This window comes from Salmo salar, chromosome 17 (assembly GCF_965601325.2).
Source record: "Salmo salar chromosome 17, fSalSal1, whole genome shotgun sequence".
In the NCBI taxonomy this organism is placed as follows: Eukaryota; Metazoa; Chordata; class Actinopteri; order Salmoniformes; family Salmonidae; genus Salmo; species Salmo salar.
Window position 1 is genome coordinate 20,346,606 of NC_138307.1, and position 15,732 is coordinate 20,362,337.

Genomic DNA, 15,732 nt, shown 5'->3' on the forward strand with positions numbered 1-15,732 from the left:
GGTGTATGTGACAATAAAACCTGATTTCTTTGATTTCTTTCATTCCCTGAGCACTAGTTGATGACGTGGTCGTGGAATAAGGCAGCCCCCCGCACCTCTGCAGGTGCAACCTCTTGTCTCCCTCTACTGGTCATACACTACTAGTACATGTTCTCATCTGCAGCTGGCTCATTTGATCTTTGCTGTTTTCCTCTCTGGATGTCTCCCTGCTCCAGACCATTTTTAGAGGTGCCAAGAGCCTTGGCATTTACAGTCAGCTGTTTAGGGAGGATTTAGCCTCGCTGGAAGGTAGAATTTCAAGCAATGCAATTTACCATCCATTATGTTTTATGTTTACTGTATTTATATTATACATGATGTATGTTGACTGTGTAAATTCCTCTGTCTGTATTCTGTCTGTATATTTGTCTATTGCTGGGTATGAGTAAAATGTACTCATTTAATATACTGGTGAATAAGTACCTTCTGATTCTGATAGTGAAATGATGGTGAAATGTTTGTCAAGTGAAAGCATCCAATGGCCTGTTAGTCTCCTCTCACCGCTTTCTGACCTCCCCTATGGCCTCCCTCTGACCTTTGAGGGTGAAAACGGACTATCACACACCTACTGTATCTCTGTCTGAGATATCATCTACTGTAGGAATGTTTTTGTTATGTACAGTAGGCTATATATATATATATATATATATATTTTTTTTTAATCCTGCAACATAATTTAATATCTCAGTATTGTCAGATCAGACCTCCCGCCCTCACCTACCGTTAACCAATCATGTCAATGCAGAGCTATACGGAGCCCCCCACATTGTTACAACATTTAAGAGGCGGACAGCGATGCGGTACAGAGCTTAATTTAGCCTCCGCCCCGCTATTGCGTCTCAGACCACATTTTCGGATCAAGCATAAATTGGCTCTTAGCCACGGCCTCGCGAGCATTACAGGTGCGCGCCAACAGGTGATTTTGATTCGATTGTCACATAATTCCTCTTCTCTTTTTCTGAATGGTTTAGTCAACATATGTTGCAATTTGGCTACTTTAGGTTTCAACACAACAAGAAAAATGGATCGCTCAAAGAATTCCGTTGCAAAGAGGAGAAACAGAAATGCAACCAAAGGGAAAAAAGTTACTCACAAGTCAAATGTTTCACCGGCGATCAGTAGACTCATTCAAGACACTTCAAATCATATTCCATTGGGACGACAACTTCAGAGGACGCCGCCAACGTCAGAGTTGAAAATAACTTGGCCTTTGAGCTTTGAAACACAAACGGTAGGCCGAATCTCGTTCACCACACTTCTGCCTAGGCGCACTGGGGTTTTTACAGTGCCTTCAGAAAGTATTCACCCCTAGACTTTTCCTACGTTTTGTAGTTACAGCTGAAATTTTGTCCCTGGCGTACACACAATACCCCATACTGTCAAAGTGGAATCATTATGTTTTTAGAAATGTTCACAAATTAATTAAAAGCTGATGCATTGAGTCAAGTATTCAACTGCTTTATGGCAAGCCTAGATAAGTAAAAATGTGCTTAAGTTGCATGGACTCTGTGCAATAATAGTGTTTAACATGATTTTTCAATGACTACCTAATCTCTGTACCCCACACATACAATAACTGTATCAGTAATGTCCCTCAGTCGAGAAGTGCATTTCAAACAGAGATTCTACCGAAAAGACCAGCGGTTTTACAATTCCTCACAAAGAAGGGCACCTATTGGTAAATGGGTTAAAAATGTAAAAAGTAGACATTGAATATCCCTTTTGAGCATGGTGAAGTTATTAATTACACTTTGGACGGGGCGTCAATACACCCAGTCACTACAAAGGTACAGGCGTCCTTCCTAACTCAGTTGCCGGAGAGGAAGGAAACTGCTCAAGGATTTCACCATGAGCTCAAAGTGTACTTTAAAACAGTTTGAGTTGAATGGCTGTGATAGAACTGAGGATGGATCAACAACGTTGTAGTTACTCCAGAATAGTAACCAAAGTGAAAAGAAGGAAGCCTGCACAGAATGCAAATATTGCAAAACATACATCCTGTTTGCAACAAGTGCCTAATGTAATACTGCAAAAAATGTGGCAAAGCAATTTAACTTTGTCCTGAATACAAAGTGTTATGTTTGGTACAAATCCAATAAAAAACATGAGCAGGTGCACACCCAGAAAAAATTATTTAGTGTAAAGGTGCTGACTAACGGAGAATAAACGAAGCTGTAAAAGAGTCGCACACTTCGTTGTATAACCTCCCAGTAATTTGTAGGTTAAAAAAAAAACTTTTGGCATCACTGTGCCTTCTTCAGGGTGGGGCAAATCCAATACAACACATTACTGAGTACCACTCTCCATTTTTTTTCAAGCATAGTGGTGGCTACATCATGTCATGGGTATGCTTGTAATCGTTAAGGACTGTGGAGTTTTTCCGGATAAAAAAGAGCTTACCAAGAAGAGTGAATCTTCCTGAGTGGCAGAGTTAGTTTTGACTTAAATCTGCTTGAATATCTATGGCAAGACCTGAAAATAGTTGTCTAGCAATGATCAACAACCCATTTCACAGAGCTTGAAGAATTTTGAAAAGAGTAATGGGCAAATGTAGCACAATCCAGGAGTGGAACGCTCATCCAGAAAGACTCACAGATGTAATTGATGCAGAAGTTGATTCTAACGTATTGACTCTGCGTTTTAATACTTATCTAATAAAGATATATATTAGTGTCTTATTTGTTGTGCATTTTTTGCAAATGTTCGAATTTTTCTTCCACTTTGACATTAGAGTATATTGTGTCTGGTTGACAAAAAACATCAATTAAATACATTTTAATCCAACTTTTCATCACAACAAACTGTAAAATCAAGGGGTGTGAATACTTTATGAAGGCATTGTAGTTTGTAGGCCAACTTGAGCCAATTATTGTGGAGGGTGGGCCTAGCCAACTAATTAATTTCTATCTGTTACAATTTTGTCTTTCCATCCAGATTGAAACCACCCCTGGGCAAGAACCCTTGTCTCCTGCGCTAAATATGACCATGGACCTTAACACAATTGAGCCTGCAGAAACGGAAACGTGCCGACGGTCTCGCATCACTTCAAGCACACGTGGGTGTTTCCCATATTGTTCACAATCCTTTAGCTGTATATTTGCACCAATATGTGATTTGATATATCTGAGGTGACAAACATAAACGCACACGGATGTCGTCCACCCCCAAAATCTGAGGGGCCACAAAGTACGTGAGGATGGGAGGGTGGTCTGGAGGGGGGCTTGGCCCCATCTGCAAGTGGGAGAATTTAGCCTGAAATGGCTTTTTCCTGCAATTTAGAGTCATAATCATTATGCTTAATTCTATGTGCAAAAATGTATCTTTTTCTGCATATGTAACCATACCTCTTGAGCTGTCTGTTCTTTTTTTGCTAATATCTGGGTAAAATAATGAAAGGAATGTGAGTCTTACTCAGTTCATTTAGTATTTGCTTGCTTTCCTAAAGTCTTCCAACCTTGCCAGCAGGCATGCCAAATATTTCTGTAGTTGTCACATGTGCCGAATACAACGTGTTTAGACTATCGTGAAATGCTAAGATGGTTAGACAAGCTAGCTACTGTAACTTGATTAGTAGCCTGAAATGGCTTCTTGGTAGCTAGTTATGAGGTTGGGAGATAGGTTCTCAATCTGGGCTAGCCAAAATCAACTTCATAAAATTGCTAGGTGGCAAGTAGTATTTCAGAGAAACGACAACTATATATACAGTTGAAGTCGGAAGTTTACATACACTTATGTTGGCGTCATTAAAACTCGTTTTTCAACCGCTCAACACATTTCTTGTTAACACACTATAGTTCTGGCAAGTTGGTTCGGACATCTACTTTGTGCATGACACAATTTTTCAAACAATTGTTTACAGACAGTGAATTATAAGTAAAATAATCTATCACAATTCCAGTGGGTCAGAAGTTTACATACACTAAATTGACTGTGCCTTTAAAGAGCTTGGAAAATTCCAGAAAATGTCATGGCTTTAGAAGCTTCTGGTAGGCTAATAGACATCATTTGAGTTAAACGGAGTTGTACCTGTGGATGTATTTCAAGGCCTACCTTCAAACTCAGTGCCTCTTTGCTTGACATCATGGGAAAATCAAAAGATATCAGCCAAGACCTCAGAAAATAAGTATAGACCTCCACAAGTCTGGTTCTTCCTTGGGAGCAATTTCCAAATGCCTGAAGGTACCACGTTCATCTGTACAAACAATAGTACGCAAGTATAAACACCATGGGACCATGCAGCCCTCATACCGCTCAGGAAGGATACGCGTTCTGTCTCCTAGAGATGAACTACTTTGGTGCGAAAAGTGCAAATCAATCCCAGAACAACAGCAAAGGACCTTGTGAAGATGCTGGAGGAAACGGGTACAAAAGTATGTCCACAGTGAAACGTGTTCTATATCGACTTAACATGAAATGCCGCTCAGCAAGGAAGATGCCACTGCTCCAAAACCGCCATAAAAAAAGCCAGACTATGGTTTACAACTGCATATGGGGACAAAGATCATACTTTTTGGAGAAATGTCCTCTGGTCTGATGAAACAAAAATAGTACTGTTTGGCCATAACCACCATCGCTGTGTTTGGAGGAAAAAGCGGGCGCCTTGCAAGCCGAGGAACACCATCCGAACCATGAAGCATGGGGGTGGCAGCATCATGTTGTGGGGGTGCTTTGCATGCAGGAGGGACTGGTGCACTTCAGAAAATAGATGGCATCATGAGGAATGAAAATGATGTGGATATATTGAAGAAACATCTCAAGACCTCAGTCAGGAAGTTAAAGCTTGGTCGCAATTGGGTCTTCCAAATGGTCAATGATCCCAAGCATACTTCCAAAGTTGTGCAAAATGGCTTAAGGACAACAAAGTCAAGGTATTGGAGTGGCCATCACAAAGCCCTGACCTCAATCCTATAGAAAATTTGTGGGCAGAACTGAAAAAGTGTGTGTGAGCAAGGAGGCCTACAAACCTGACTCAAACCTGACCAGCTCTGTCAGGAGGAATGTGCCAAAATTCTCCCAACTTATTTTGGGAAGCTTGTGGAAGGCTACTGAAAACGTTTGATCCAAGTTAAACAATTTTAAAGGCAATGCTACCAAATACTAATTGAGTTTATTTAAACTTCTTACCCAGTGGGAATGTGGTGAAATAAATAACCGCTGAAATTAGTCATTCTCTACTATTATTCTGACATTTCACATTCTTAAAATAAAGTGGTGATCCTAACTGACCTAAGACAGGGAATTTTTACTAGGATTAAATGTCAGGAATTGTGAAAAACTGAGTTTAAATGTATTTGGCTAAGGTGTATGTAAACTTATATATATATATATATTTAACATGACAGATCTGAGTGGGTACGCGTCCTCTGAAAACACATTTCATTAAAGTTCCAATTCTTATCTATTTTAATGTATTCCTATGTCACATGACCCTACTGTATGTCTATAAATCTGAATGTTAAATGCTTTGGTTTATGATGGTGCAGAAGCTTGTAATGAAAAATATATTAGCACAATCCACCAAATGTTATCAATGTACATGTTCAGTCTGTTCAGGCAGTGTGCTGGAAGAGGACCCCTACTCATTGATAAGAGACATGCAGGGCTATGAGGTTACCCCGGCAGACCTTGTATTCCTGAAGAGAGCCAGGCAGGAGAGGCAGATCAACGCCTTACAGGTGAAAATTCATATCTGATGTTGAAAACACCCACTTGATTATTTTAATGACTGATGCTCATGGTACCTCAAATTGAAATTACGCAGCCATTTTGTGCTGCTTTGATCACACATTTAAAGATATCGTCAATATTCCCTCAATCACCTGGGGTGTGTTCATTATTCACACACACAGCAAAACTTTTTTGCAGCAAAATGTTTTGCCACGAAAAATTCTGGTAGGTTTTGTTCCGTTTGCGTTTGGTTCAGTTTGCAACTAAAAATGTTTTGCAGTGAAAACGAGTGTTTCTATTAGACAAATTCAGGTAGGTTTGGTTCCATTTGCGCCTAGTGAGTACACCCCATTAGAGCCTACTTGATACAGTTGAATGATGTTATGTTCAAGGCTGTCATTGTGTTTCCTATGCAGAGAGAGCTGGATGAGTTACTGAGGCAGCAGAGGAACCAGATGCTGGCCAGGAATCTGTCCTTGGCCTCCAGAGAGAAGATCCAAACTGACCTTGACGAGGTGAGGTCACTTGTTATTGTACAGTAATGTAGCTACTAGGGATGTGACAAATGTACAATTGTTCTTAACTTTTAAACTGCCGTTATGTTTATACGCTAAGAAAACTCAGATATGGTCCTTCGTATGACCCTGTGTGTATTTGTGTATGTATGTGTATATAAATGGTATGACCACTAGGGGGCAATGCAGTTCAGTCTACCTCAGTCCTGCCTAGCTAATAGACGCCGCTCATCTTACTGCTGTCTCCCACCCACTCAGCAACAATGGTAGTTAATGCCGTTTTAGGTTCTCTGCTGTGTCCCTCTCCTCCATGTTTTCAGGACTTTGCTACTGTCGCTTCTCTGTCTCACTCTGACATTTCTCCAACTGTTAAATAGGATGTGCAGAGCGCTTTTATATCCGTGACTAATCATTTGAAAGATGCATATCTCCTGCTAATAACGTTACAGCATTGTTGCGTTAGGTATTTCTTACATTTGTATTTTTCCCTTGATGATGATGATGATGGGGATCTGATAGTGGTAGTTTTGTGATGACTACACTGAAGGTTCTTCAGTTAAGGATTTTCTCCTTTAAAAGTTTACACCATTACTAGATACTGTCCTATGCTGAATGTCATGTTGCCAACCTCTGAAGTTATGACCTTGAGTTAATACTGCCTCTTAACTTTACTGTGTTATATCTTATCATTTATCTATACAAATGTTTATATATTCATAATTTTCACATACTCATATTCGTAGTGTTTGTGGATATGTCGATGCATTCTCTGAAAATTGTTCTGTTGGACATTACGTTTCAGGTCCTGTCCTGTGAGCAGACTGTTCAAATGGGGCAAGTGTTCCTCTCGAGGAAGCTGAGCTCAACGGAGGTAGAGGCCCTGGACTCCAAGTCCCTCCTGGCCCAGATAAAGACTGCTGATGTCCAGCAAGCTGTAGAGGAGGAACAAGCTGAGATCACTGAGCTAGAGGACAGAGTGGCCAGAGCCCTGGAGCTCAGGTAGCTAGCTATTTCACTTCATGTTACTGCAGTGGCCAGGATCATATTTATTAGGCACCAAATGGAAGAACATTTACTGGAAAAGGGACAGGAAAACAAGCAGGGACTTACAATAAGAAGCATTCATTTTTGTTCTGATGCAAAACGTTTTTGCTACAGTGTGCCTTAATGAATATGACCCATGGAAGACCTGGCCAGTGTGCAGTTTGTTGATGTTTACAGAAACAGGAGTTCTGGCTTTATATTAATATTATTGTTTATAATTTCAGAGAGAGAGGGGAGCAAAGACAACAGGAGATTGAGAATCGAAACAGAGCCATCCTCACGAAAAAGGTGCTATTTGTTCAACACTTGTCACCATGTAGTTTTTAGTTATACGATGAATCACCAGCAGTACTGTACGGTCATGGGCCAGTTCTTTCTGGACATGTATAACTGATGAGCACTGCTTCATCTCTAAGGCAAAAATCAAACATCTGATGAAGGAACTATCAGAGCTCAAATCCCAACTGGCTGGGGCAGAGGTAAGTCTGTATGTAATGTAATAAGCTCTGTGTCTGACCTTGTGGTGTCTGGGGTGTTGGGAATTTTCAGTCGCAGTGAAAAATATTTGTACTTCCTCAAGAGATTCCATGAGCCAGTTCCTTGTAACTTCACAGGAGTCTTTGCTAACCATTCAAGGCAAGATGGACACTTTGAAAGACACAGAAAAAGAGGAAGACACGGGTCCCCAGGAGGCATTGCAAGTCGCCCCAAGCCAAGCAAAAGCTCCCAAGGCACCCAGGACAAAAAGGAATGGTGGAGAAACAATTACCCAACAGGTTTCTCATGTCCGAATTAAAGCTGAAAATACACCTACCATAGTTGGAGAGTCCCATATGGCCAGTATTCTCAGACGATCTACGAGAATAGCTACCAAGAAGAGCTGCGTTGAGAATAAGCCTGTTTTGAGGAAAACTCGCCCTGTCAAAGCAAGCATTTCACTTTGAGAATTTTTCTCTTTTCCTGGAACTTTTGAGTGTTAAGGAGTTGTTTTCCACTGCTTGTTTGGTACTGTGGTTAGGTTTCCATCCAGTTGGCAACAGATTTTAATGCAGATAGTCAAAATTCCGCACAGAAACAATATATGCATTTTTCCCACCAGACGTGCTTTCATCAAACTGACTTTTTAGCGGATAAAATGTTGTATGACAGTGCACATAACACTTTTGCGCTTATGTTTTCATGTACAGAATAAAATAGAAGTTTTAATGTGTTTCCATAGCATTTTAGAAATAGCCTACTTGCCCAACCTGGTTTTTGGCCCATTCGCTATGGACTACAGTGTGCTGATAAAGTGTACAGGGTAGGTTATACACTGAGTGTACAAAACATTAAGAAGCTCTTCCCATGACAGACTGACCAGGTGAATCTATGATCTCTTATTGATGTCACTTGTTAAATCCACTTCAATCAGTGTAGACGAAGGGGAGGAGACCGGTTAAAGAAGGATTTTTAAGCCTTGAGACATGAATTGTGTATATGGGCCATTCAGAGGGGAATGGACAAGACAACTGAACAGGGTATGGTAGTAGGTGCCAGGCGCACCGGTTTGTGTCAAGAACTGCAACGCTGCTGGGTTTTCCATGCTCAACAGTTTCCCATGTGTATCAAGAATGGTCCACCAGCCAACTTGACACAACTGTGGGAAGCATTGGAGTCAACATGGGCCAGCATCCCTGTGGAATGCTTTCAACACCGTGTAGAGTCCATGCCCTGACGAATTGAGGCTGTTCTGAGGGCAAAAGGGGGTGCAACTCAATATTAGCAAATTGCTCTTAATGTTTGCTATACTCGGTGTATGATGAGATATGGATAAAGGCAGCCAATCACTGTTCATGTCACCCGCATCATTCAAATGATGGCCTAACCTCAATATTTTTGCATGAAAATTTGCATGAAGCTTATCACTGTGGCGTGCATTTAACCACCAGTTATTGAAACAACAACAAAGCAGCCACCCCGGCTGCGTTTTGGTGAGAAACTGAGGGAAGGGGCTGGAGAAATATCACCACTCAAATTCATAGACTGAGCTATGGATGCAAGCAGTGACCATCCATGATAACAACATTATAGTTTGAACCATGTTTTGAAGCTGTAGTGTTGTTGTTTTTTTACCAATACTTTGAGTAAAACAAGCTCATATTTGGGGTTCTGATGGGGTATGACAGAACTAGGGTCATTAGTAAGTTATATTCTTCAAGGTGTAATGGGTATTCAGTATATCATTCATTTAGAAGTCCAAAAATGGATGTAGCAACTAAGGATTCCAGCAACAAAAAAATCAAGATGTTGAGTGAAATTGTATTCTCCTTTTCATCTATTCTAAATTTGTTTGGCTCTGTGTACAGATTGATCCTCTTGTACCTTTGATCAGATATATTGCTGAATAGACAAATACTGTTATTACTGGAATAGAATCTTCTAGAAATTGATTTCTCTGAGACCAGTGTTTTCAGATCTAGAATAATAGAGCCCTCTTGTGGACACTTTGGAATCTGACATAATGCAGGATCTGTTAGTGTAATTGGTATGTATAGTTGTGAACTCTAGAATGTCTACAGTGAAGGCCAGGGATATTTCTGCTGATGCATGTCTTTCTGTGTGCCAAGTTGGCGACAGTCCAGTCAAGCCCTGGACGAGTTTTAATATGAAGGAAACTGATGTCCTGCTGCATATGATCATAACACTGAGTCATAACCTTGGCCTATTGGCGAGACCAGTGTTCAGATTATCCTCAGTGACCCTGTAGCTAAGGGGCATCTTATACACATTTTGACGTCACTCCTCTTCAGAAGCATGAGAACACACAGATGCTCTCACTCATCTGGTGTACAGCAGCTCGGCCCAGTGGAGAGGGAACAGTAGGAAATGGGTGGTGAACAGCAGAATTACCCAGAACTCCCAGTTATTCTTGGCTACCAGACAAGGGAGCTGAGACGAGGAACGAGATGGCTGCCATATTGTTAACATATCACAATCAAGCCTTCTGTGTCTTTTAGAAGAGTGGAGGAACCCGTCCCAAATTTCTGTCCACTTTATTTCAGTTGGAGCAGAGAATTTGCACATTTTCTTTAGACATGTAGATTTAGAAATTGTTGAAATGCTGTTGACGTTTCCCAGACTTGCCCTGACAGTTTCATGCCACACTGCAGTATTCCAGTCATCTGAAAGAACAATTTTCTTATTCTTTATCCGGCGTGAAAGTTTACCGTCTTTCTCACTCCTCTGCTCTCCTGTCTTGATCTCGAGGTCTGGGATGTAATGCTAACTGTGCTGTTCCACATTGACATGCATTTTCAGTAAACTGTGCAGTGAGTTATTTACTCAGTGAGATTAAATAGAATTCAAATTATATTTTTGTGTAAGCATGCATGCAGCATTTTCCCATGCAGAATTTTCCTGTTGTGCAGATTTGATTGAATGCATCCCTAGGTTCCCTCGGTACATACAGTATCTGTTGAAGTGGGTCAGGCCCCTCCACGGACTGATGTGGTGTATTTCTAGATCACCTAGTCCTTTCTGTTTGGCTCTACTGCTTTCCGTGTGAAAGGAGACCGATTACCAGTATGTGGCCTTGTATTTAAAGTAGTGCTGGCTGTACAGTTTGCTCTGGTTGGATTGACTTGTAGTTCCCTCTTCAGAAGTGCTTGACGGGGTGAACACAGATGCCCTATTCATCATCCAGCAGGCCTGTCCTCTGCCGTCCCTAGTCTAGACAAGAACCAACATGCCACCCTCTGTCTTTGTGCTCTGTGCCAGCAGATCAAAGTCGAGAGGGACAGGATGCAGCTTTGACAGGAACCAGGCTTATATCTTTACTGTTTGGTTGTTGTCCTGGCGAGTGACGTAAACGAGTCCCTGCTGCTAGCGTACATCAAGGAATTTATATTTCTGCTACAGTACCTTTTTGTTCATTTCAAAATTGAATCTGTCGCAGATGACATCATGGTAATGATGGATGGTTGTTTGCAACCGGTGGTCACATCTGTCAATCAGGACAGATTTTCTGTTGAAGGACTGCTGTTTATAAACATAGTAGGCTGATACAGGCAGTCAGGCAAACTTGCTCGTTACTGTCCCAGCCATATCCATTCCTCCCCCTTACACTGTAATGCTAATTAGCATAGTCATTTGACATACTGTTGCACAGCGTCAGTATGGTGTGGCATTGTTCGGGGGGGGGGGGTGTGATGATGCAACGTGCAATCTGACTCTGCAGGGTTCAATCAGCGTCTCTCTGCCTGTTTAACTTTCCTCCTCTGGCTCCAGACCCCCAGTGTTTCATATGACATCTTTACTAGACAGCTGCGCTGCCCAGTCGGCTTGTCCTGGAGTCGTCTGTCTCAACGAGCCTTTGTAGAGGCCAGGGTAAGTGATCTATTACCCTCGGTCTGTGAGCCCTGAGCTGAGCTAACTCAACCCTCTGGCCTTTTGGAAGGGAGTGGTGGATCTACCTCCATGAACCCACTCCCCTGTTCTCTGTCCAGGCCAAGATGAAGGACAATGGGACCAGGCCTCTCTGACCAGATGGTTGCTCTGTAAAAAGAGTGAAGGTTATAAAAGATGATTGTGAAACTGCAGGACAGCAAGCGCATGAGTCCATGGTCTGAATATGCAGGGGTATATGTACTGTAGTTTGTTTGGATCAGAAACTCTATCTCCAGACGCTCACTAGCTTGTTTTGGGCTGTTCAGCTAGGTTCCGCTGCTGCACATTTCATTAACCTGAGGTAGTCCGTGCCTGATTCCACATATTCAAACCCTTTGGTACAAGGAGACGCTAATCTGGAGTGAAATGCAGATTCTGTGAAATGGATGCTGCTGTTCAAAACAGTTTAATACTTCCCTGAAATGTTTCATATGGTGTTTTTATTTTTTGAAGTACTTTGGAATATTTTGACCAATATTTGCTAATGCAGGGCCAGCCATTGTTCAGAAGCTTTCTGGGTATGAGTGCTTCACCTCAAATACGTCAAGTTAAAGAACCAGATCGTGTTTATAGACCAAGTCCAAGCAGACAGGGGAGATCCCAGGCCAAGAAGCTGTGGGCAGAGAATTATCCCCAAATTGCTCATGTCTTTCTCTCTGCGGTCGGTGGAAACCTTCTCTGTTTAAACACTTTTAAATTAACACTTTACCTATTGTCTGCCACAGGAAAACAGGTAACACCTCTGCCTCCAACTGTGTAGTACTTCATTCTGCGTCTCTTTTTGGATGTATTTTCAGTGAAATTATATCGATACTAAAAGAGAAATATTAACATAGGTCTAGAAACAAACCGCATCCATATTGATATCTGTTTTTATAAAATCTATTTTGTCTGCCCGTCATCCTCTAGACTTCATGTGGACTCTGTAATGGCTGGTTCTACCACAAGGAGGTGGTGTGGGACATGTCTGACATCTGTAAACCTTGGGTCTATCATGGAGGTTAGTCGGGACAACCCAGAATGAGACGGAATGGAAGACACACACAGACTCAGTTATCTAATTTCCATCGCTTAGCACTCTGCCAAAGTCATCTGTCGTCTCTAGTAGTGTTGTTCTGTTTAGTTTGGACAGTCCCTTACTGCCAAGTAAAACCCTATAATAGTATATTACACAGAATGAGCCCGGCTAACAGTATGTGAATCAGTGGCACATGTAACAGTAGTCGTGCCAAGTCTAACTGGGCAGCAGGAGCGGGTGCACTGTGAACACATCCAACCGCTCTGTGGGACCAGTGTGTGAAACCAGCCACTCAAGTCCCCGGCCAACACCGATAAAATCCCAAACCATCAGTGTTTCGCTCTAGACAATTCTCCCTTTTGTTGTTCCACAGCATTAAACAGTAATAATGACTATAGTTTATATACTAGATTGATTTATCAAGGATGGTGGCCAAATTGAACATCCTATATATTGCTATAATAAATGTTCACTCGCGTTAGGCTGAGATATTAAGACCTCTTTACTTGTCTTTGTACTGGTGCAAGTAGGCCTATGGACCCACCAAGAAGTAAACATCTGACGTTTTTCTTTTTTACATGGCATCAATTTGGTGTCTTTCAATTATAGGATCATTTGAATTTTGATTATAGAATGTTGAATGATTTGCAGGAAATGCTCAATATTGTTTCAATTTTCAGCTGAATGTGATATATGCATTAATGTAATTCACATTATCATTAAGAATAAAGGACTGTTCAATCAGATTACATGAATCATTCACATGATCAATCAAGTTATAAAAAAATATGCCCAGAATATCTACCTCCCCTCCCTGCTCCAAATACCCTCCAAATACACCCTCCTCTCCACAGCTCTTTTGGATAACACAGACATCCGCATGTTGAGAGTTTGATAAACGCTTCAATCCACTGATTGAGCGATTGCAGCGGTATTAGAATGAGTAGTTAGTCTTCCAGCTAGCAGTTGTTTATATAACTAGTTGGATGAAAGAGCAGCAGTGTGTCATTGGTTTCTGTGGCACCGTTACAGCCAATGGAGATGGACACTGTTCCTGTTCTTAATGTACTTTCTCAGCATGCCCTTTCTCCTCTTTTGATCATCCAATCCAATGTGTTTGAGGAGAGAACACTGGCTTGTCCTACATCTGTGTGCATCAGAGAGCACACAGCAAAGCTCTGATGTCATTTGTTTTGCTACTCTGTGTGGAGGCGGTAGCAAAACAAGCATGGCAGCGGCTCCGCTAAGTGTTGGCTGTGATGCTGAAGAGGCGCGTGGAAATAAAACACACCAGACTAAACATTTACACACTGTCTGCATGCCAGCTTGGTTTCCGACATGGGCTGGATGGAGGCTGGGGGGTTTAAGGGATGACATTCACTGCCAATAATACCTCCACCCCCCGTTATGTATACATTGTACATTCTATTAGAGTGAAAATAAACTCACATAAGGCCATTTTACTTTCATCATTAGAAATGAAAGTAGAGTGAGGGGTATGTTCAGACAAGCTTTGGGTTTCAGGTATGTATAGCCCTGAGTCCCCTTTCAACAGTTACCCCCCCCCCCTCACTCTTTCTCTCTCACACACACAGCGACCCCCCCCCCCCCCTCACCACCCTGCGGCCTCCAGCCCACAGCATCAGGTTTGGGCTCTGGCGTTGTAGAGGTTTGTTTTAGAATACCAAAGCCGTGAGCACCTCACAGTGCATACGCCTCTCAACTCCACAAATATGTCAGAAGCATATTAGATAAATATTCCCTCCAAGTGCAGTGCCAGTGTACACACCCCAGAGTTCCTCCCATCTATCAACTCATGCTGAAGTGTTACTCTGGAGGCAGGAGATTTACGGTGATCAAAGTGTCCTTTTGGCTGACCCGTTAGCTAGAGGCTATGGAAAGGAGAGACAAGGGCAAGGCTACACTGACTGCGCTGTCCCAACAGCTTATCACATGCAATAGTGATTACTGCATTTCTGTTGGATGCTATGCTACCTCGCGTTAGCTAACGTGTAGACCAGGGGTGCCCAACCAGTCGATCATGGAGTGCTTGCCAGTCGATCGTGAGATGATTATACATGTACTTAAATTCAGCCACACAAATCAACGCCTATAATCTCTTTCTGTTTTAACGTTCAACAGTCCTCCATTCACAGCAATGTCTGAGAAGTCACGTGATTTACATCAAATATGACCAGTCCCTGCCCACTTATTGACGTATGCCTAGTTAGCGCGGTCAGATGTCGCCCGCCATCTCCAAGTCGAGGTCTAGCTAACTTAGTAGCCAATTAGTTCTTAAGTTGTGTAGTTGACAGCAGCAATAATGAGTGGAGGGAAGGATACAGAAAATGTATAATTTCCACAAGGAAAGGAGGATTATTTTTTCATCATGTCAAACTCAAAAAATGTGTGCCTCATCTGCCATAATAGCATCGCTATCCCAAAGAAAGGTAACACAGAACGACATTTTAAAACCACACACAAAACCCAGGAAAGAGATTTTCCAGCAAAGACTGAATTACGAAGAAGGAAGGTACACTAACTAAAAAATCAACTGGCAGCGCTGCAGTCAATTTTCACAAGGCCTGTGACCAAAGGGAAGCGGCAACCATAGCATCTTATCGTGTGAGTCGCGTTTTTGCTAAGCATAAAAAGTTGTTCAAAGACGGGAAGATGATCAAGGAAGCATTTATTGAGGCTGCAGACTCACTGTTTGGGGATTTTAAGAATAAGACTGAAATTATGGCTGACATCAATGACATTCAGTTGTCCAGAAATACAGTGACAAGAAGATGTGAGGGAATAGCAGAGAATCTTGAGCATCAACTGAAGAAGGATATTGACATCTGCGAGTGTTATTCACTCCAGTTTGACCAGTCCACAGATATGGTAGATGTGGCACAGTTATACCTTTTCATCAGAATGGTATTTGACAACATGAAAGGACATCCAAGGGGTGAAGGTATTTTTCAAGCTTTTAGGGAGTTTGCTAACAAATTCCAACTGCCCTTTTGTAAGCTTGTC

General features: G+C 41.8%; 1 protein-coding gene across 2 annotated transcripts; it reads left to right on the forward strand.

The window, feature by feature from the left end:
• The first annotated feature begins 831 nt into the window (after nt 1-831).
• LOC106575654 (uncharacterized) lies at nt 832-13,454 on the forward strand. Of its 2 annotated transcripts, XM_014152274.3 has the most exons (9): nt 840-941; nt 1,041-1,270; nt 2,974-3,094; nt 5,584-5,714; nt 6,123-6,221; nt 7,024-7,220; nt 7,490-7,553; nt 7,682-7,744; nt 7,880-13,454. In XM_014152274.3, the coding sequence occupies exons 2-9, from the start codon at nt 1,061-1,063 to the stop codon at nt 8,207-8,209; spliced, it is 1,215 nt and encodes a 404-aa protein (XP_014007749.1). In that variant the 5' UTR covers nt 840-941; nt 1,041-1,060; the 3' UTR covers nt 8,210-13,454. The 2 variants fall into 2 exon arrangements, with proteins under 2 accessions (XP_014007747.1, XP_014007749.1); XM_014152272.3 differs by having other exon boundaries at nt 832-1,270.
• The last annotated feature ends 2,278 nt before the right edge of the window (nt 13,455-15,732 follow it).